Source organism: Anopheles darlingi, chromosome 2 (genome assembly GCF_943734745.1).
Source record: "Anopheles darlingi chromosome 2, idAnoDarlMG_H_01, whole genome shotgun sequence".
Lineage (NCBI taxonomy): Eukaryota > Metazoa > Arthropoda > Insecta > Diptera > Culicidae > Anopheles > Anopheles darlingi.
This window is the reverse complement of record NC_064874.1, coordinates 78,406,057-78,428,556: the sequence shown is the minus strand read 5'-3', so window position 1 is coordinate 78,428,556 and position 22,500 is coordinate 78,406,057. Positions and strand designations below refer to the sequence as shown.

Here is a 22,500-nt window from a genome sequence, read left to right as displayed (position 1 = left end):
GTGACTCAGGCCTAATGACTTGTCAGCTGTCGGGGGGAGTTTGAAGATGATGCATGTATTTCTCAATTCTCTCCGTCACTCAAAGAGGATGAGACCAGGGGCCGCCAAAATGGCCCCGGTGACTGCTGTACACGTTCACAACACACTCTATCGCGTAAAATAGTATGAGTAGCTGTCACTCTTTTGAAAAGAAAATTGTTTGAATAGCTGCGACAAGAGAGGAACGCTTGAGAACGCTCCACCAGCACTACCACCCAGTATGTCCCACAGTTTTCCTGCTTGGCAACAGCGACATTTACGTTCCGTCCCGTCCTTCTAGCGAACGAAAGACGCAAAGAGAGTCTGTGCGAAAAGACTTGCAAATTGTTATCATATTTTACGCCCAAGCAGCATCAGCCTTTGCTTCCCATCCTTCGGGACCTCATAATGAGCCCCCTAGCGCAGGGTCCTAAATGAAAACGCTAGAGTCTTGCGACGACACTACACAGCACGCGGCGCAAAACACAAGCGAGATGCAATCAGCGGAAGTGAATGGAGCGAGAATGGAAGTCCAACATCCTAAAAGAGGGACGATGATGGTGCCGATTAAGCGCCTAAAGATCGCTTCGTCTGCGTGTAAGTATCGCGGTCGGCGTTCTCATCCCACAAGAACACTTCGCTGCGCTTCGTAGCACATAACGAGCACACCGCAAGCCAAGGCCATTCGGTTCGCTTAAGCACCTCGTCCATACTCATAGTCGCCTCGTCATACTTTAATGGCAAATCGTCTGGAATGGAGCGTCCGCTTTGGGGTATGGGGTTCGCAATATAAACACGATATGTTTTGAGTTTAAACAAAAAAAAGATGCGCTTGCGTTGGGGCAGCATCGTACGCCCCCCCCTGCGGGTTGGTAGTGCAATCTGGTTAATTTCACCGGGAACACGCACACCATCGCTAGCCGGAGTTTATTTACGACTTCCAGTCCATTTAACCGGTGCACGCGGGGCCGGGATTTAGTCGGTATTACCCGCATTGCATGCATTGTTCGTAGCAGCGCACATAATTTATGTGCTCATCGTTCTTTCGGCTGCATCTTTTGTGTTTTGTGTTCGCGTTCTAAAAACACGCTTGAAAGGAAGTAGCGCTAAACGCTGAGAAATATCGCTTTGTCTGTGCATGTATGTCTGTGCACTTTTGTGAGATGAAATACTGCTTGCAAATGCTCGTAGGGAATGGTTTGTGAATGGTTTAAGGTATTATGTTGCTGGTCTGGGCTTCCGAACATACGCGAAACAAACACACACGCAACGTGTTGGTACCGGACTTGGCAGTCCCTGTTTCGCGTTTTATCTCGTCAACCCGTTAATCGCTGCCGCTTACAGAGACAGTCGGGGTAGTGGAACTTCTCTCGGGTTATTAATTATTTCCCGGAATAAACTGAGCTGAAAGATGAAAGTAACATGACGCTTCAGACACGAAGGTGTTGGACAGGTTACACGAGACAAACACTAGTCACCATAAAGTTAAACAAGTGAGTGCGAAAAGAGGGAAACGGGAAGAGTGGCAAAGCAAAGAGAAGAGGATTTGCTTCTTTCCGGTTTACGTTGGGCTGGGGTCCAGCTAAGGGTCTTTTCAGCTATTTACTGTAGCACCCCGGGTTTCCCTTACACTTGTTCCCCTAGCTGGTTTACGAGTGTCTTTCTGTAGAAGCACCCGAAATGATGAAAAGCTTTTACCGTCGGTGCTAGGGTTTTAGTGACCTCGTAAGCCCCGTCTCCGGGACGGGTGCTCTTATCCTTTGCGATGCGAATCCAATTTCCATTGCTCGAAAACAGTTTCCAAATACTTTCTCTACGCATTAGCAAGCTTAAACTTGGCTTATTAATTTTATTCCCTCGCCCCCTACCAAAAACTCTGATAAGTCCATAATTTTCACGAGTTTCTCTTGCGAGCCATAGCCATTTTCCTATTCAACCACGGTACCATCGTACTCCGATGATGATCTGCGCCCACTGGAGGGGAAAAATATCGAAAAAACGTCTCCTCCTCCTCCCCTTCTGCTCGCCGCTTACCGGAATCTCATTTCATGGCGGTTGCGTTAATGTGGGATCCAATTTGCGATTAAATTCTACGCCGCGCACTTCGGCCACTCCGGTGCCACTTCGCAGTCACCGTGCCCTGCAAAACGTACAGTGAACTCGAAGTTCGGATGGCCACGGATGGAGCGACGGTTTCGAATAAAGGATTGTTGTTGCCAGGGGTGTCCGGTGGCTGATGGTGGTGGTGGTGGTGTTGGACTGAAGCACGATGCTACCGTGGCCCACAGATCGTGCGGATGGGCCGGATGTTGCTTTCAAAGGATTACTCAGCACATTGGCTTCCACAGACACACTCTCGAAGCGGAGCTTCGGAGCCACGTGCGAGGTGCTCTTTTCGGAATGCAGCGTTCCATCGAAAGTGTGTCTTGGTTTAGTTCAGACATACATACACACATACACACATCCTTACACACTGTACAGCCCACTTTCACCGTCATCTAAGCGATGGCTGGCCATGGAGGACATGGCGTAATAAATATTATGTTTCACACAATTTACTCAGCAATGCGGTAGGGTGTAGGCATGCTTCCGAAGATCCATCAGACCAGACCAGAGACTCACGTTCGGGGACAGACGAGTGACACTACCGAGCCGGCAATTCAGTGGCTCGGATTGATCGGATTGATGATTGGTTTTTGCCCTCCCCGGGGAAGCGTTCCTCTCGTCAGATCTCAGGTTACATACCTCGTGATACCCTTTGTGATCCGACAAACCTGCCACCACTTGTGGAATGCATTCGCTATTGTGTTGCCCATGGTGGCCATTGTTCTGCCAAACCAAACCAAACAATTAATTCGAATAATTGCTTCTTCAAAGGGGCCCGGTATGTCGGCGACGGGATTGACACAAACACATCATAAATCCCGAAACCAACGCGCACAAGTAGATTGCCAGCTACGCGCAAAAGAAAAGCGTGTGTCGAGGAAGCGTATTAAAGCGCGACAGGCAACAGAAGTGGCCATTAAACAATCACGTTCATTTACGGACCCATCAACCCGACGATGTTGATGATACGGGCGGACGGTACGGCCGGCACAGACATGACATTCGGTGTTTATGCTTTCAACGGCTGCCCGACCGGTGCTGCACTGGTGTAATAATGAAAACACGCAGCTTTTACGATGCCAGCACGAAACAAAACATCACTTGATGTGGCACTGACTTCGCGCGATCGCGCATGCGGTTGTTGTTAACACATAACCTGGGTTGTCGTACAAGCTGGGACAATATTTTCATTGCATCGCACAAAAGGGTGAGGACAACGTTATTTCCGTTGCCCCATTTTCATGGCGCGATTGAAACGGATTGGGAGCGTAAATTGAAAAAAAATCATAAAATACCAAGCGTCTCCATCGTGCCGCGCAGCGGCCACGTGACTGATGCAAGGATTCCGGATTTCCCGGGAGGGAAAGCGAATCGAAACGAACGAGAGCAATCCCTGTCCTTGAGTTGGTGGTAGCGGGATTTTGCCTTCATTTTATGCCGAATGTGAGATCACATAGCCCCAGCCTTCCATCCATTCCATCCAGAAGATGATGGGTGATGCCAGTAAAATCTTCCAGACCAAACGAGCAGACAGCATGTCCCCGCACAAACACATATACACACACACCCATACACAGTGCACACTAGTCGGTCGGTTTGACTTTCGCTCGACTCGATGTGTAAAACCACGATGGCTCCCTGCCAAACGGGAGGACCTTGAAAAGAGACGACGAAGGTATCGTATGCACCCGATAACCCTGACATTGGAATAACCAACCAGGGAAGGGATGCAAAACGACGGTAAGGATGTACTCCGTGTGGATTAGCTCTCCCTCTCCTTCTCCGTCCGCATCATGAAGCGCATGGAAAGTTTCTCTTGGCAGCCACATTTCATCATGTTCTTCGAAATCCATTTAAACTAAATTTCATTTACCATCTTTCTCTCTCTCTCGTGTCGGAGTCGACTTTTCGCAGATGCTAGCAGCTGGTTTTCTGGGGCCAGAGGCCACGCCAGGAATGTTAACGGGACCGTTTTCGCATGATACACCCAGACGCAGCGGAATGAATTATTAAATGATATCGTGATTTGGTGTTAAATGCTGCTCGTGTTCACGTCGTGTAAAATGTCATCACCACCACCATCACCAGCACCACAGAAAAGCAGTATAAAAGGAAACCATACACTCACATGCAGCGCGCTTACCATTTCGATCACTTCCGAGAAGTCCTTGTTCAGATCATCGATCACGAACGGGTAGCCGTTGTGATGCGAACCGCTGCGGAAATGTGACGAGTTTATCTGTGAAGTAGAGGAAGGGGAAAGAAGAAAAGAAGCGAAGAATTAGAGAAAAGAAAATGGTGATACCAGTGCCTGCATTTATAATATTTCTTTCGCCGCTTGCTTGGTTTGAATGGAATGAAACAAGTAATTATCCAGTTTTGCAGAGAGAGAGAGAGAACGAGAGTCGCGATGATGGCGGTCGTAGGAAAGACAGGAAGTAACCACCACAGAGCAAAAACAGTAGGCAAGTAAACCGGAAGCCCTGAAACTCGCCAGTCCGGAAGCCTTGAGCTACACAGACCGTAATCAACGATGCCAATCACATTGTGCGCCTCATTGTTTCAATCCATCCTGCATGCAGATACGTTTAGATCCATCCATCTATCCCCCGATGCTCTCACTATCCTCTAGCGGACGTAGCGGATGGTTGGTTAGGAGAAAAGAGAAAAATTAAAGCACATCCCCTTCTCTAACCCTCGGCATGGTTAGCGATGTGGAAGAATGGTCCAGCTGATGAGAGCAGGATGACCGGAACAGCAGCCGAAGCATAGCCAGTGCTGTGATCAACTAGAAGGCCATGACGGTTCGTGGTGTTTCGATTTTCTGCGTGATTTAGTAACACGCACCATACAGAACACACACGCATACACACTCGTGCGTAAAGCATGATGTTTGAGCACATCAGCCTTTGATTGATGTTGATCTCTCTCGGGTTGTGGTGGCGCCTGGCGCCCTATCCTATCCTCGCTCTACCGCACGATGACAGCCCAACACTCTGGCGTCCAGTTCCGGCGAGTGAGGGAATCCTTGGATGAAATGCGCCATAACCTCACTCTCAGTTACGCGCCAAAGAGCACGCAGCAGCAGCAGAGGCACAGCCCGACGTGCCCAAACGGACAGAGACAAGGATCAGTACATCAGCGTTTTTGCAGTCAGGTTAGTCCAGCTGCGGCCAATGCAAGCATATCTCGGAATTGTCTGTCACTGCGCGGTGCGGGCCCCAGGCAGAGATTCATGGTTTTTGAAATGGCTTCCGGGCTGCAATTCCCAATCCTCATCGTTCCCCCCTCGCTGCATGTTCCGCTTCCGCACCGAAGCTTCGAACAAACAGAATGTCAATGAAAAAAAAAGGACATTGTAATTTGAATTTTATGATGAACTCCTGAACCTTCCGGACGCCCAGAATGTCAGAAAGTAATAACTGGCATATCAATTAATTAAATGTGCTTCTCCGCGGAACTTCCCGTGCTTCGCTCGGGGTTCGAGGGAAGCACAAATATGAATAAATTGCACCGCAACTTTCACCACCAGCGGCCAGTGCAATGAATGTGAAATGAAAATGCCAGCGCTGTTACGGCGGCCTTTTTGGAGTGAATGTTATGGAAGCTTAATGTCACATTCCCGGCGGCCATACTGCGGCCCGCGGGGTGGGAACGGCCAACAATTTAATGTTAATGGAGAAAAGATTGAATTTCCCGTCCCGTAATCAAGCCGTTATTGCATTGCACAGTGAATCAAATGCGAGACGGAAACGATGCACAGCCGACCGAGAACTGGCATGACAGTTGAGCATCGAAGCATCGGAGTGGAAATGTGTTTCTTTTGGGAGTTTGCAAAATATGCTGATTTCGAATGTCCGGATAAGCGGCAGGTCTGAGCACCCGAAGGTCAAAATAAGAGAGAGAGCGACAGAGAGTAATGAAAACATTTTGGGAAACAATCCCAGCTAATACGCACGTCGGTTACCCTTCCGGTTGTCGAGCAGCCGCTAACGACGCGCTGGCGGAAACGTGCGTCACTGGCTAATGAGATGACAGTGCACGGAGAGAGCACTAATGCCACCTGGCAGACAAAAATGGCTCCCAAAACAAATGGGAAGGGAGAGAAAGTTAGCTAGCTTGAGAGGATGGCTAAAACGCGAATTACGAAGGACACTCATCGGCAAAGGCAAAGTCGAGGCAAAAGCAGCTTTATGGAGGGCTAATGGAAAATAATTCGCATAAATTGAAAACTTTCTATCGCATGCAGAAAAGGGATTTCGGGTTTCGCTGTTTGTTGCTGTCTATCGGAGAAGGGACAGGGATTTACGGAATACTGTTTTAATTCGTTTTTTTTCAACTTCCTGTTCTTGCCTTTGGACCCCCATCAGTTTCAGAGTGTTTTGCTTGTGGTCCACCCCACTGCCCTGCTGTCTGTGTCTATAATCCCTCTTGTCGGAATCTGTTCTGTGTTCCGCTCCAAAAACACTCTAAAAGCCTGTCGAGCGAGCGACCTTCGTCACTGTACTGTGGGAGTGCCAGCGTGCGCGCGCTCGCGACAACGGCGAGATAATGAGGGAAAGTAGATGCGCAGACCACGACGACACCGTGCTTTCTTGGTACCACAGCCGTAACGAAGAAAGGAATCCTTTTGCACGTGGGAGTCAGTAGGTGGGCGAGCATAAATGGAGACACCGTTCTGAGCCTATAAGATGTGTTCCAATTGGGCACAGTCCGAAAATAGATTCCAACGCCGGCTGCAGGATGCTATTCCTGTGTTACGAAATCAAACGCCAAGCCGGTGCTTGGATGCTAGTGGAGTCACGTAGCACTTTTGTCAGATTGCTGGCCGGCATGTTATCCACTCCCGTTCGGTGTTGGCGATCGAAATTGGACAATGCAGTCCACGTTGTTTAATAAAGTGAAGCGAACTGAAGGAGGAGGAGGAGGAGGAGGAGGCGCCCAGTAATGTGATGTCTTCGTCAGCAGCACCACCCTTTGGCTGAGCCAGCTAAGACAAAAAAAAAAAGACACCTAAATGGCGCCCAACCTTCGAACATGGACGACGCACCGAGCTCATCTAGCTATCGTCAGCCAAAAAACCTACGGAAACAACGTCATGGTCTCGGGGCTCTCGGAGCATCTACTTTCCCCCTCGTCCTTGTAGTATCAACGTGCCCATGATGCGTGCTGCTTTTTATGCACGAGAGCATGCGGAATCCGGTGGTGGATGCGAATGAGGGACGAATCCATGAGGCCGATGCTCGGTGTCGGAGTATCTTAATTTTTGCCACGTAGACGAACGGCCGGATGAACTCAATAACCACGCGGTCGATGCGGTGTTGATGGTGTTGATGATATGGGGAACCGGCACCGGCATCGACACTGGATGGTTCTGATTTATGCGCGCCGACACCGGATGCGGCACACGTTTTTGTGTTCTGCCCGTAACGCGAGCAGAATTCCCCGGGCGCCCAGGTTTTTCTTCATATTTTCGTTGTCGCTTCGTTCTATGGCGCGATCATGCTCATGGGCTCACTGTCCTGCGGTAGTGCTGAGTCAGCACTTTGGCTGTTTATTGTTTACGATGAGCAAAGTCCTGTTACAATCGAGCCGCCTTCGAACCAAGGACCAACGAAGGATACCGAAGGACGCGGACCGCGCAATAGTTTCATAAAACGCTGTCTGTGAGTCTTCTGTGAGTTGCGCAGCACAGCAAGTGTTTTCACTGGTTTCTATACACTTTCAAGCACTGCAGCAGTACGACAAGATGGCCGTTTAACCCTCGGTTGGGCACCCGGCGTTTACCCCTTCGTTGGGCACCCGGGTACCCGGGTACCCAGCTCATGTGCATTGCATAGTTAAGTGATTGTTCCGCCGTTTTAATCAGTTTTATGGTAAAAATAGTGCACAAGAACTAATTTAAGGGTCTTGGCAAAGTGTTTTTGTTTCAAAATCAAAACAAAATGCATTAAAAAACAATAAAAACAAGGAACATAATATCATTGACACTCCTTCATACTGTCATTCTCTACCGAGTACATCGCATAGCAAGCATTAAAATCCAAAAATTGATGGTATTTTTCTGTAATTGTTTCAATGAAATTAATTATTTTTTCGAATTAAACTGTTTTGCATTGAAAAGGCTCTTGCACAATTCACACAATTGATACTAGTGATGCTGACCATGGTGACCGACATAGCAAACACTTTCGTCATATCATACCATTTGTACGAATTGATGCTGCAGATGTGAAAGGTACATAATTTTTAGTAAGAGAGGAATGCATAATGCGAAATAGTAATTTTTTAAAACATAAGCTGCCATTTTTAAGGTATTCCTCACAAATTTACGAGCAGCTATTCATATCAAGGTACCTTCACGATTACACAATACATTCGCGCAAAGCTAACAGTGTATGGTAAAGAAGTTTCCGTGTATTTCAAAATGTATTATTTTTTAATCTGTGACTTATTAGATTACCACCGGGCAATCATTTTCTGGTTGATAGACAAGCATTCACGCCAGAGAAGTAGAATATTTGATGTCTTACCCGGGAGAAACAGAATCATCACAATCGATCAGCTACTTGCAATTAGTTTACTTGTTATTGTCGCAGAACTTTACACATATTGGAACTTAGCAAGGAACAATAAGCAACAAAATCTTTTTTTCGTTATCCGCGTTGTCAATTGTTTTATCACATTCATATAATTTTTAGAAAACAACATGTGAGGTATGCAAAAGTAGTATGAACGGCGACTACTTCATCCGCAAGGGGGAAAAGTTTCCTAGTTATCTAATTGAAAATTGCTTAAATGCGCAAGTTGTAAGATTGATTGTTAGGTTTTTGAAAAAATTGAAATATAGAGCATTTTTTGGTAAAATGAAATTCCCAAATACTGAATCAACTACAGGGTATATGAATCTAAATTATCGCGGTGGCTTCCACTTCCATCAGAGCTCTCCCTTGCTATATTTGTTTCCGGGGTCAACCGAAACCCCACCTTAAGTCCTTTGAATCAAAATAAACGAATGGTTTACTCATATGTTATGAAAATGGCATTGTACAAACCATTTTTAATCAGTATTAGAAATAATTTGTAGGTGAAATTGCACATGAAGGGCTGAATAATGTGTTACTTATTTTTCACCTATTGCTGGTGTTATGACGCAACAATAATTAAAATTTGAATTTATTTTCATTAAAATATTGTAGTTTACTTATTTAACAATTGATAGACCCGAGTATATTGATAAATGTTGATCAAAAGTATTGTTTTGTGTTTATAAACATAGCTCATATGCATAGGCAACGCGCTGGGTACCCGGGTACCCGGGTGCCACTGGGCGTATGTTATTTTTATCGGCCCATAATTACCGTTAAATATTAGTTATCAAAACAATTCCGATGCCAATTCGGCGTGAAATGAGTTGTACTTTGGGGATCCGGAGTTTCGTGAAAAAATATTTACGGGAAGTAATTCATTTTTTCGCTGAAACTTGAAATGGATACCCGGGTACCCGGGTGCCCAACCGAGGGTTAAATGCCGCTCTCTCTCGCTGGGTGTATAGCGAAAGCGACGACAAGCAGCAACAATCAGCATTTGCAAGCGGCGAACGAACGAAAGTTTGAATGGCCAAGGCCCAAGGAAGACACTACCAGGACGTGATTCAAGAGCCACTGAGCACGCTACGCTGCTGGTACGCTGCAAGACTCTGTGTGTACGTCGTACAATTGTTCCAATGCTAGACATCGACGTAGTCCAGCCACTAGCGAAACAGCAGCACTGGAGTTGCTTGTGCGGTCTGCTTTTGAAAAGTGAAACCGAATGGAAATGGGAGCGCGCATGGAAATGGAGCGAATCCTCGCACTGGCTTCGGCATTCAACATCATTCCACCACAAGAAAACTCTGCCACCTCGAGCGCACTCGAACGACGATAAGCGTTCAACGTGGTGGATAACGGCAAGGAGATGCAAAGGGAGAGGCTGGCGCTCCCGTTTGTTTGCAGTTCCGAGCTACCGATGAGGTGGAAAAGGTGTGGAAAGGTGTGTTTTTGACAGCGCTTATAAGAAAATTGCTCTGCTCTGCCGACCGGTTGGCACCGAGTGGGGACCGGGAGTGGAAGATAGATTGTGCAAAACTCTAGACCGACCGGCGGTACCGCACCCGCTATTGCGTCAAAACCCGAGCGATAAAGTTGTGGTGCAAACCACGATAATGAATAATCCCTCCGTCGGCTTGGTGGATGGAGGAAGACGACGACGAGATGATGGTTTGTGGAACTTTTTATCAGCCACAACATACGATATAAAGTGTGTGTGTGTATGTGTGCGTCTGTGGAAGGCCAAACCAAATGCCAGGCAACACTTCAAATGGCAGCCAGAGGTTGAGGCAAAGTTGGTGGTAATTTAACTTTAAACTTATCATCCCAGTTTTGAAAATGGCAATTGTTTCAACTTTGCCTTCCCCGAATGCTAAAAGTTATTAAGAATTTGAGGAAATGCTAGTTGTGTTTGTGCGAGTGTGTGTTGGCATTCCAAATCAATCAATTCAACCGGAAAACTTTTAATGAGTTTCGATGCGCAAATAGCACAGCTTGTGATAAATCAAAGAACGAATCAATCAACGATGACTGTAAACGCACACGCGCGCGCGTGCGGTAGTATCCGCCCCTTTTCCATTCCTTGCCACCCGTATGGACCACACGTGATGCAATGGAACGACACGTTTCCAATGAATGGCTGGCCCGGGGTCTGGAACAGGCGGGTTCGTTCGTTCGTAATCACATTATGCATTACCGTGAAACCCTAGCACCCGCACCCTGTCTGGTGTTGCAAATAACATCCAGCAACAATTGCACAACACCAGCCTAGTGGTCGCGCAGTTCGTGGAGTTCGAGTAGCGCCAAGCGTACGAGAGCGTCATCAAAGCATCCCACCACTGCACCACCACCAGTTGCATGTTACGGTTTGTAACAATCATTTCCTCTTCGATGGCTCGACGCCGGCCTGGTGCTGGCGGCCACACACGCCCACCAAATTGCCCAACGCGGTTTGAAACATCCGCTGCCCGGAAGGATTGATTGTTTGTCGCTAAATGTAATGTTTAATGAAGCGCACACAGTGCTAGCACACCAGCTGTCTCGGTGCACTCAATTTGCAAAATGAACGTTGGAATGCAGTTTGAATCGTCTAGAACTGTAGAAAGTAAATTTGGGATTCAATTTCAAGGATTCGTACTAACACACTATTAAAGCTAAGAACAATTTACGAATCTATTAGCGATTTATTAACTAAAATTGTGCTACATCGCAATCCAAATAGGCCATTGCCATGTTATGATTGTCAAGACTTCATCAATCCTACTAACGATGGTAAGATATTGTAAAACCAGTAAATAGCTTAGGTTTGAATAATGAGTCTAAATAACATATTTGGTTGCATGTAGCGCTCGGATAAATAATAAAAATTCAAATGATGATCTGGATCGTATTTTTAAAGTTTATGCGGTGCATCGAAAAACGAATCGATTGGTTGCCGCAATACTCGACGCGTGTACGCGTCATAACATGATGAAACACACGCGTCATAACATGAAGTGCAACAGCATCACCAGACTTTATCATCGCCAATATACGTGTAACATCTGCTATTATCCATGAATCAATCGATGAACACATCTGCCATCGCCATCTCGATTATTGGGACATAAAATGCAGCCCACCGTTAACCAATATTCTGGGGTTACTGGACACACAAAAGCATAACTATCAACATGTTTAGATTCATGTTTTCCCAGAAACAATAGCGCTACAGCTCCTTTATCCTGCCTCTTCCTTCACACAAAGGATAGCTTTGATGTCGCTACAAATTATATTTCCGTGCGCTACCATATGATTCAATAACAAGAAACACAAGCGTGAAAAATATGATACCGGACACGATCTCATATTGTTTGATGCCATTCTCACGTGTTCGTTGTTGCAGAAGGGCAGAAAGGGCACGGCTATGCGGCACAATTTGCTGCTGTACACGCTGCTGTAAGAACACTCACCTCTACATCACTCCGACTAGCCCGTTCCAGTGCTAGTGATGTGAGCATAAAGGACAGGAGACGGTTGGAGATGGATGCTGCTGCCGCGTGTCGTTAATATTTCATTTTGAACATTCCATCAAGAGGTATACCTTTTATGGTTTTCCACATTTTTGCTTCCGCATAACCAACACTCACTCACGCCATTCACTCGTTCACCTTCCACCTTTATGCCCTAGCGACGGGTGTGTCCTGCGCTGCGAGGCTGCGAGCCCGGGAGCGAGCATCACGCGGCTGATCGGGCCAGCAAAAACGAACCTGACAGCTTTTGAAATATTATCGCATTACATGGTTTCCCTTTTTCTCCGAATTTGACGGCTCGAATCACATCCAATCTCTACCGTTTATCTGCGTATCCTCGATCGCTTGCGGCCTTTCCAGGGGGGCTGGTAGGGGAAGGTTAAGGGTTTCGCTTTCGTCCGTACCGTACCGGATGGTGGGTTGCAGTGGATAATGGAAACCTAGGACCCGCGAATGGCCATAATCGCATTAGTGGAGAGCCACATTGATGAATAGCAGTATCCTAGCAAACATCAAACGAAAGGGAATACCGATACCTTGCAACAAAAAAAGAAAGGACGTGTTTACGACGATCGCTGATACCTTTAAGGCTGAACGATTTTTTACGTTTTTTTTAAACGCAAATGCTTTTCAAATCGAATCAATTCAAAACAGTAACCCATCGAGACGTTTCTCCAAGCACGGACAGTGCCAGTGAGGCACAGAGAGAAAGAAAAATAATAGCAGATCGTCAATTGAGCGGTAGCAGCACGACAAACTAACGAGCTGATTGCTCTCAATCAGCTGGTACGCCTATCCATCACTCGAGGAAGTTTCATTTTTCTTGCGCTTTCTTGCGGGCGTGTACGGCATGATGTCTTTTTCCTCGGAACACCTCGGAACCGGAAGGCCACACACAAAGAAACTGAAAGAAATGAAGCGTCGGATAGGTCCTCGAGGCGCCTCCATCATTTCTATGAAGCGCTTCACTGCGAGTTGCCGATCGCAGCCTACTCGCAACCGTTTGCTGGCTGCTTGACTGAAGCAGTACCAGGAAACAGTCACCGCAGGAATGGGAGCAGGCTACGAGCGCGTTTGAGAGTGCTGGAATTCGGAATGTTAAGCTGCTCTTCTCCGGCTGAGTACACTTAATTGGTTTGAGGACGACACTTTGCGACAGATGGTAAACACGTTGAACACGGCGTTTTCATTTAATGTGTAGCACGCTTTCTTTTAGTAAATTAGTTATTTCAATAAAGCATAAAGTTCAACTTCAATGTTCAAGTTCAGGATGTTCAGAAGACAATTCACTTAAAATCCATTTGATGCAATGAATAGTGAGTTAGTGTCTTATTCAAAACACACTAAAGTAAATATTTTTGCAAGAAATAATGGTATATTTGAGGACATTAATCATTATATACACTCCTGTTTTCACCTAACTGACTTCTGCAGTTTAAATAACACGTTGTCTGGTGGTAAATATTTAGAAAGCCTAAGCAAAACAAGAGGCCAACGAGTCATAACTGTCGCAGGCGCATATCAGCTTACCTCATCTTTATTACCATCATCTCCAACCCAGCTCGCTCGTAATATATGACTTAGTTGTCTCGTCACTTGCGCTCTCCCAATGGAACCACAACGATGAGTGTCAGGCGAGTGCAACACAGTTTTCCACGAAATGCGATGCCCAGATTGTGGCGCAAAGTTTGTTAGTCTCGCCAAAAATATCTTTCGCTTCATTCAATTAAATTTGCATCACATTATAGACCGGGGTCGCAGGAGTGCCCGAGCCCCGGAGTCACCGACTTCAGAAGTCTGCGTATGACGCACCGACCACAAGCAAGCCTACCTCATTCGCCCGCTAAATACTATCTGATGACACCCCGCGGAACGACTTTGTTGCAGACGATAAAGTGACGGTGGTCGGTGCAAAGCATAGCCATAGGCCAACGACACACAGGGCGCACGAGATGGATACCGATGAATCATGGCACAAGATAACACAAAAGCATGGCTGCGGTCCCGCGGTGCTTAGCCTCTACGCTCTTGGCTGCCCGAGCGTAAGCACAGAGACACACAGAGAAGCCAATTACTTCGAAGAAGGTGTTTGCAAAGGTTTTTGCCTTTCGAAAACGATGAACTCGCACTCGCACGTGGAGACAAACGAACGAAAAAGCATCAGCAGAGTGTCTTAGCGACCTCCTCGAAGCGTCTTCGAGCGTTTGACCGCTAAAGTGTGCCCGAAATGATGATTATTCATTTAGATAAGCGCTGAGCAATGCTGGTGAAGATAATAAAAAAAAACCAACACACAGCAGCAGATAAAGACCGCTGGCTGCGCACGCACACCAGCGTACCTTCGGTGCAGTGAACGGTTTGGAGTAAGAAGAAAAAAAAAAACAACAAACCCCTTTAATTCCTTAACCTCAAACCAGGGTTGCTGTGGATCGGGCGACCTTCTTGCCAGCACTTCCTTGACTAGGACTGACGTCAATGGCAGGGAGAGCCGATATCAACGGCTCTGAACCTCCAGCCTGGTTCTTGTTGCACGAGGAGGAAGAGCGAAACGCCGTCATGGAGGGAACGAACCGAACGATGTCCGGGCACCTCAAGCTCAAACACCCAAAGGGTTACGCTTGTACCGAAGAGGGAACAACTAGGCAGCGATACCGTCGACGGCGTTTGTGAAGACATAAAAACAAAAGCACCGATCCACGGTGCTCCAGAAATATGGCGCACAGATGACGGTACGGTGGGGTATCGGATGGAGACGCTTATCGGATCGGAAGGAAGGGAAAAACCCGATAGTGCTCGAAGGTGCCTAGCGCTGGAAGAAAATGATTTCTACTTAATCATGAAAATTGTCCCAGCTTTCTTCCGCCTGTCCCTCCGTTGTGGTTGAGGTGGCGGTTTTCTGATCTTTTCTTGGCAAGGGAGATAGAGAGAGAGAGCGAGTGGCGTTTCAGGAATTACGGTGCAGCGAATATGAAACATTAGCCCTGGAGCGGCCAGACGCCTTCATTTGGCTTCGTATTGGTGCGATATTATTTATGGCCGACAACATTACACTATAAGGCGGACATAACTCTACTATGCGCCAACGAGTGAATTGTTCTTATCAACGAGGGCCGATCAAATTGAAGAAGGTAGAAAATGCAAATAAGAAACTATTAATCATACGACATCAAACTTCAGGGTAGAATATCGTTCCACAAACATTCATCAAATTCGATCCAAAACATCACGATCCAGCGTATCGATCCATCCGGAACGATGAAAAAGGGGAAAAAAGCCGAAGAGATGAGCCGGAGGGTTAAATCTCCCTCCTGAAGCTCGCCGGGTTGCTGCTCAAACATCATCGATCGCCACATACCGTTCGATAGATAGACACTCGCAGCAGTAACCAGCTAGCCAGCGCTTGTTGTCGGATGTCTGTCGATAGAAACACGGAAGTGAATTCCGTGACCTTCCCGCAAGCCACTGTTTGTCTGTTGACCGATGATATGCTCCCTTGAGCGACAGGAGGGTACACCAAAGTAAAGTCGAACGAAACTAGGCCAGAGGCCCCCAGCCCCAATAGCTGACGTTTGGAGTAGGGCCACGGTGGTCGATCTGCCAAGTTTGGCTGCACGTAATTTATGGCATTTGAAGAAGCACGACTAAGGGGCTCTAGTTGGGATAACCTTCGCTCTTGATATCGCCAACCTTCGGCACTCATTCGAATTTACGTCTTCTGATGTTTGATTGGATGATTTCGGAATTTCAGCTAAAACTTGCTTATGGCTAAGCGATTAAGCCGAACGAACGATTACTGCAGGCTAGAGCATAACTTTACCGGTCCCGGAATTGCCCTTCGGTCTCTGGGGCTGTTCCGCAACTCCCAGTAGCGCAATGAAATGGATGCTCTAAACGAATTCGTCCCCTAATCAGGCCAGGTTTCTGCGAGGTTGCGAGCATCAGGGAAATCTACCAACGAACTTCCAAATGACAGTCATCATGGGATAATAAAGTCAGACTAGAGTTTTGCCTCGGGGGAAATCATTGTACGCATGCGCACTACCCGTTTGCGCTCGGGATGTTACGATTAATTAGTGGGATTCAAATGGACGACCATACAGCGAAGGAATTATGCTTTGCCACCGACCGTCTGATTTATGCTAACACTATTTAACAACTCAACGCATCGCCATTTTAACATTCATAAATTACGATCCGCAAATTGTGTGCCAGCTCTTCCCTTTCCAGTCTTTGGATTTATGTGCCAACGGAACCTCCGTTGGCGCAGGATCCAGCAGGATCTTCATTCCTTAATGGGCCAGCAAGATTAAACAATAGCTCGTCCGCCTCGTCTGGCGTGAGCTCGAGGTGCTACACATCATTAGGCGCCTACCACCATCTACCCAGCCAGTCCGTTACTAATCCACAAAACAAATGATGGAACATTACATTAAGCGCTTTGCGCTCACAGCGTGCACATAAGGGAAAATCTATTGGACCGGATGGGAATTGATTGAGAAAGTAATTGCAAGGCGTTGGCGCACATTACCGGGGCCGGGCGTATGAGAGCTATTGCTTCGATTCGTTCGTTCCACCGGAACAAATTGCCACCACACATCACCATGTTTGTGGAGCATTACGTTTACTGGTGCTGTTTATGCCATTATGTCTTAGAAGTACGGAAATAGTCCAGACGTTCAGTTGCCGGCAGTGTTATCGTCGTCGTCGTCGTCGTCGTCGTCGTCGTTGTCGTCCTCGTCGTTTGTAACAGCATTTACCGACAATTTGGGCAAATATTGTGCCGTGGCGTTAGCGTCAACAAGCAAAGCCGTTCCGTAGCCCAGACGGGAGGGGAGGGAGCGATGGTGAGGTCACATGCAAATTGATTGTATTATCAGGCCGGGTAGACTGTGGGCCGGGAGACAATATTGACGAGTTTGTCAAGCGGCTCATGAGATATGCAGCACTGTGGTACCAGTTTGCAGTACTGGTCTTCGCTATCACCATCTTGCCATCGTCTTGTCCGAGAGGAGGGCTGATTGGTTGGTCTGTGGCCTGCGCTTAGAAGTGGTGGACCGTATGCTCTACTTAGTCAACCACACCGACAGAAGCATCGGATATTTGCAAGCCAATAGCTGCAGGATAGGGAGTAGACAATTGTTTGTTCCCACAAAACAACACAAAACACTGGAACCCGTCTTGCGCAACGAGTAGCGAGCTGATACACATTATTTCTCCAACAGAATGGTTAACATTTCGAAGGCCGAACATAACATTAAACTTTGCTTCATGCCACATAAAGCGCGCTTATCGATTGTACGCCCAAATCGTCAAGAAATCGAAGACGAGACCCTTCTGCGTTCTGCTGTTGCCGATGGCACGAAATGCTCGACCAACATGGAAAGGTTAAAATGATATTTTCGTCTGCACCACCGAGAACGCGGTCTTCCAACGGCAATGCAAAACATCAATAATCAATTTACGGTTCATATTCTTGCGTCGGAACCGCAACCACTCTCCCCCTCACTCGCCACTTCCCACCCACAAAGCCATGCCACAAAGAAGTTAACACAACGACGGAACAACCGAAATGCCAGACCGTGTGCCCTGATGACAGTAACATCGAACGTGCTAGTAGTGTACGTACGGACGAGTAGACGGTCAGGAAACGGGTGTGCCCTGTGTGAGGATGGGGAGGGTGTGTACCTATGGTGCACACTGCGAAGACGCGTCCCCGCGACCAGATAACGATCTCAGGTCTTTAAGCTACTAAGCTGTCGCGGGTGTGACGTAAATTGCGACGTCAATGTCAGCCGCACGACGCGGAAGATGGAAGACACCTTGCCGGGAACAACCCTTCTTCTCCTCCGTTTCAGGCCCAGACTGAGATTCGAATGGAGCGTCCCTTACTTCCCCCCCCCTGCTTTGCGCTGATGCGCTCCATCCCGGGCGTTGTCTGGTTACGATCGGTTCGACATCGGTCCTCTGCTCTGGGTTTGGCGCGTGCGAGACACACGGAGGACGGCGGAAAAACATGAACAGTATTACGCGTGCTACTTACGGAAAAGCGAATCTCCTTCTCGAGCACGTTATCGTTAATGACCTGGATGAGGCCCTCCTCGCTGGAATGCAGTATCGGCACGAGGAAGACGTAGGCCGACTTCGTGAGGGCTCGTAGCTGTAAAGGAGAGAGAGAGAGAGAAAAGGAAAAGGAAGATTACGTTAGAGTTTGGGTGTTACACAGGGGTTGATGAGGTTTAAATTCGTAGCTTGCGTTGCTTCAAATGATGAACATTAGTCGCGCGCGGGGGTTCTAAAGTTCTCTAGCACTGGACCATTATTTCGATATCCGGGCTCGCCGCATTGTGCCGCGTATTTCGTAATCGACCGAGAGGCGCGCGTGATTATGTGCCATTACCGGTGTACCGGTAACGATGATCGTTTTAAGGGGGTAGAGCTGCCGGATCGAGGGGTAGACATGACATCGTTGTTGATTATGTCATTTTTAATGGTCTGACAAAATAAAAGGCAGAACGCAGAAGAGAAAAAAAAGGGGGAGTATTGAACCACGAGTCGAAGAAGCAAAATGTTCGCTTTTAAGCGTTAAAGTACCATTCTAGTCTGGTCCCAAGTATCTAGCACAGGCTCCAGAGACAGTGGTTGATGCAGTTGATTAAACAATAACAAGAAACGCAGCACGAGGCGCAGATGCACAACGCACGCGCCATCTCGAATGCTCTAATTGGCTTCACTGCGGCACAGCCGTCCGATATGCTCCGGGACCGGCACCGGCACCGGCATCGAGGTTTTTATTCTATTTTGATTCGTTCGTTTGCGAGAGACAACCGTCAAGCGCAGTGGAGATGGGCACAGATCTATCGAATTACGGTTACATCACGGATTCGTGCCATCGGATCCGTAGCAGTTAATGAAGTTAACGGGGGCGCGGGCCATGACGGGGGGGGGGGGGGGGGGGGTAATGGAGCGGAAGAAATTCAATCGTCGACCAACAATCGAGTTCATTGAGGATGCGATCCGGGCGCGGTCGCTTATCGGAAGATCTGCCTATCGGGAGCATTTTGGTTACGATGCGGCCATGAAACCCATATCCCGTCTCGGCATCTCGGCCCCGTGTCCCAGTAAACACGAGACGAAACGAGACGAGATGGCCTTAGGGGTGTCTTCCCGGGGCGGAACTTACATGAAGATTGATTTTCATTTGCAACTCCAGCGAGTTGGTGGTGGCGGACAGGGATTGGAATAGATTCAAGATAATTAGCGGATCGCATGGCTCGTAGCCGGCCCCGACCGGGACCGGATTGGCGCCATCGTCGGCTCCATCGTCACCACCGTCGAACCCGTTGCCACCGTTGGCGTCGTCTTCGTGGTCGTGGTCATTGCCACTATCGCTGGGGAGCTGCTCTGTCTCGTAGTGGTCCAGGGACGTGATTGCGTCTTGCCGTGTCACACCCGGCGACGTTGGCGTTCCGCACTTTATCTCGGCCGTATCGTCCGATGCCGCGCTGTACGACGCCATGTTTCGTGTTTCGGTTGTTTGTTTTTTTTTTTGTAGAGCGCGATTAGGGGAGGATCACTTCACGATCGATTTACGATGTTTTTGTTGTTTTCGATTTGCTTTCGAGGGGATGGGCAGCAAATTAGCAGACAGCTTCTCGTGATAATGATCGGATAAAGGGCACGGGACAAACACACACACACGCAGGCACGAGATTCCACTTTTTGATGGAATTTTTACACCTTTTTGCACCGAATTTCAAATTCACACACAAATTTACAAATCTCATTAAGCGACCATTAAAATGCACCTTTCCTGTTTCCTGTAGCAGTGGCGTCAATCGCTTTTGGAACGTGCAAACTGTAATATGCCCACCTATAATGCCCAATTTGCCGGCCTTTTAGGAATGCGTCGACGACGCGCCTTCACACGCACCGCCGCAATGGAATCGTTATCTTTTCTGCTGCTGAGAACAGGAATTTCGGGCCGACGAGCACTACTGCACTTGCACATGCAGCATGCATGCAACACATGAATGGGAGAGCCACAAAAAATAAAGGCCACAATCTTCGACCGACCGTCACACACTTTCCAAAGCGCTGCCCGGCTGGGACCTCGCGGACGCGGAATCACAAAAAACCGAAAACAAACAACTAACCGGTGTTACCGGTGTTTTTTCTTTTCTTTTCTGAATTTTTCGCCCTTTTTTTTGGGCTGGCCAAGAACGGTAATTGATCGATGTTTTCGATCGCTTTTATGTAATCACCGGCGCGAAATGGGCACGCACAAACGCGGGCGCCCGACGAGACGGCGGATGATGAATTTACACCGTACACCGCGTGGCTCGCGCTTTCCGTTACGTTTTGTCCGGCTATCCTGCACGCATTTGCTTTATTTGCTTTCGCGACAGATACTGCTTCTTCGCAATCTTGCTTCAGTTTGCCTTCACTATGGCGACCCGATTCACAAAACCAATCCCGCTGCTACTGGTACTGTTGGCGGTAAGAAGGATACAGTGGTCGACCACGTGTAATTGCCTCGGGGGATACCACTGCGCGAAACCGCGAAACTCTCACGTATACGGGCGCGATAAGGGATGAGCCGATGCGACATAGCGACGACGTTGTGTTCGGCTCCACTTCCAACACGCAACTAAGCAACCTCGGCCGGCGATAAAGGCATTACTCCTTACTACTAGCGCCGAGTAGTAGCAGGATGCACTAGTATGGGCCACCGAACAACCGGAACAACCAAGAGATCATTTTTACGGCTTCAACGAAACCATCCGAAGTGTCTTCGTGTGTAAATTCAAAGAGAGGAAGACCGCGAGCAAGAGAGCGTGCGTTATGGTAATGGGTGCCTTTAGCCGCTGTTTCCAAATTGTTATGAGCGGTTCTTTTGCAGGTGATCTTATAAAGAAGACAATTTAATGAAAATGTTACTTGAAAATATCACACTAACTGCAAAATTCAAAAATAACTAAAAGCCTCTAAAAGTTTCAAGATTTCTAGGGTTTTTTAAACATATGTAAGGACGGACGAGCCGTACGCTTAACTGATTTCTAGGGTTAATTATTGAAGTTTTAGTGGCTAAATAACCGATCCAATGTGGTAAAAACTGTTTCATTGTTTCATTAAACTTTAAAAAACGTGGTTTACACTGCGCCGAGACGGCAACGAGAAAGCTGAGAATGAGATGAGAATGAAAAAGTTGAGAATGTCAAATCCATACAAATCCGGAGCGAAATTTTTTCCGCTCGTGTAAAAACCGAGAAAAGAGAGAATGGAGAATTGAGAATTGAGCTACCTGCAAACTACCTGTGAAACAATGTAGTAGGCGTTTTTTGTGTTGGCAACAGTCGTAGTTGCTAAGAAAAAATGACCTTTGGAATCCTTGGGCAGCGCTCTAAGCGGCAAATCGGAGAATTACTCATCTTCAAAACGAGAATAGCTCACTTCTCAAAAATTCTCGCCTTTCTCATTCTCAGCTTTCTCGTTGCCGTCTAGGCGCAGTGTTAATGCTACAATTTCTTTTCTCACTACGTTTACGTTCCGTCTCGCACCGGCTAAATGAGTGAGAAAAATAGTTGGTGTAGTGAGAAAAATCTGAAAACTCGTGAGCCGCTTGTTCGCTTGATGAGAAGATACAGAAGTGGTACAAAATTTTTTCTTGCAAATCGATGGTTTTTGGTGCGTGGTGCGCGTGCTGCGAAAAAAGGTTTTTGAAAAATATTTTCGTGGTGGAAGAAAATAATCGATCCATTTGTGAATTGCGACGCTGAAAAGCGTACGAAAAAGCGCGTGAACCATCTGTGGAATTGTTGAGTTGGCGGATTTTCGCTGCTTTGCACTGTTGGCTTGGGCAAGATATGGTAAGAGTCAGGGGACGCGCTGGGAAGGGGGAAATGGCGCCGGCCGGGTATTGAATTTCGTGGATATTAACCCGTTTTTGTTCAGTAAATACAGCCACTTGTCTGCTACACTTTTGAACCACTACAAAAATACACCGGACGACGCTTGCCTTGAGACCGCCAAACCAGCCAGTTCAAGATGTCTCGCTATCCGCATGACGCCAAGGTTTATGTTGGTGAGTTAGGTAATAACGCCAGCAAGCAGGACATCGAGGAAGCGTTCGGCTATTACGGACCACTGCGGAACGTTTGGGTCGCTCGCAATCCGCCGGGCTTTGCCTTCGTGGAGTTCGAGGATGCGCGCGACGCGGAGGACGCGGTGCGCGGACTCGATGGACGCACGATCTCCGGTCGCCGTGCCCGAGTAGAGCT

General features: G+C 47.6%; 2 protein-coding genes across 9 annotated transcripts in view; one reads left to right on the top strand and one right to left on the bottom strand.

Moving 5' to 3' along the window:
- Nucleotides 1-22,500, bottom strand: part of LOC125960040 (cGMP-dependent 3',5'-cyclic phosphodiesterase-like) — a 427,252-nt gene that overhangs the window by 19,524 nt on the left and 385,228 nt on the right. For 2 of the 4 annotated variants that reach the window (XM_049693191.1, XM_049693192.1), the window contains exon 2: nt 4,268-4,363. In XM_049693191.1, coding sequence (XP_049549148.1) covers nt 4,268-4,270 — 3 coding nt within the window. In that variant the 5' untranslated portion in view covers nt 4,271-4,363. Of the gene's footprint in view, nt 1-4,252; nt 4,364-18,263; nt 18,381-19,403; nt 20,857-22,500 lie in introns of those variants that run through there. The other 2 variants (XM_049693189.1, XM_049693190.1) reach the window with 2 other exon arrangements.
- Nucleotides 21,904-22,500, top strand: part of LOC125960111 (probable splicing factor, arginine/serine-rich 6) — a 4,000-nt gene continuing 3,403 nt past the window's right edge. For all 5 annotated transcript variants that reach the window (XM_049693312.1, XM_049693311.1, XM_049693314.1 and 2 more), the window contains exons 1-2: nt 21,904-22,089; nt 22,175-22,500. The exon at nt 22,175-22,500 is cut by the window's right edge and continues 165 nt beyond it. In XM_049693312.1, coding sequence (XP_049549269.1) covers nt 22,268-22,500 — 233 coding nt within the window. In that variant the 5' untranslated portion in view covers nt 21,904-22,089; nt 22,175-22,267. The remainder of the gene's footprint in view (nt 22,090-22,174) is intronic.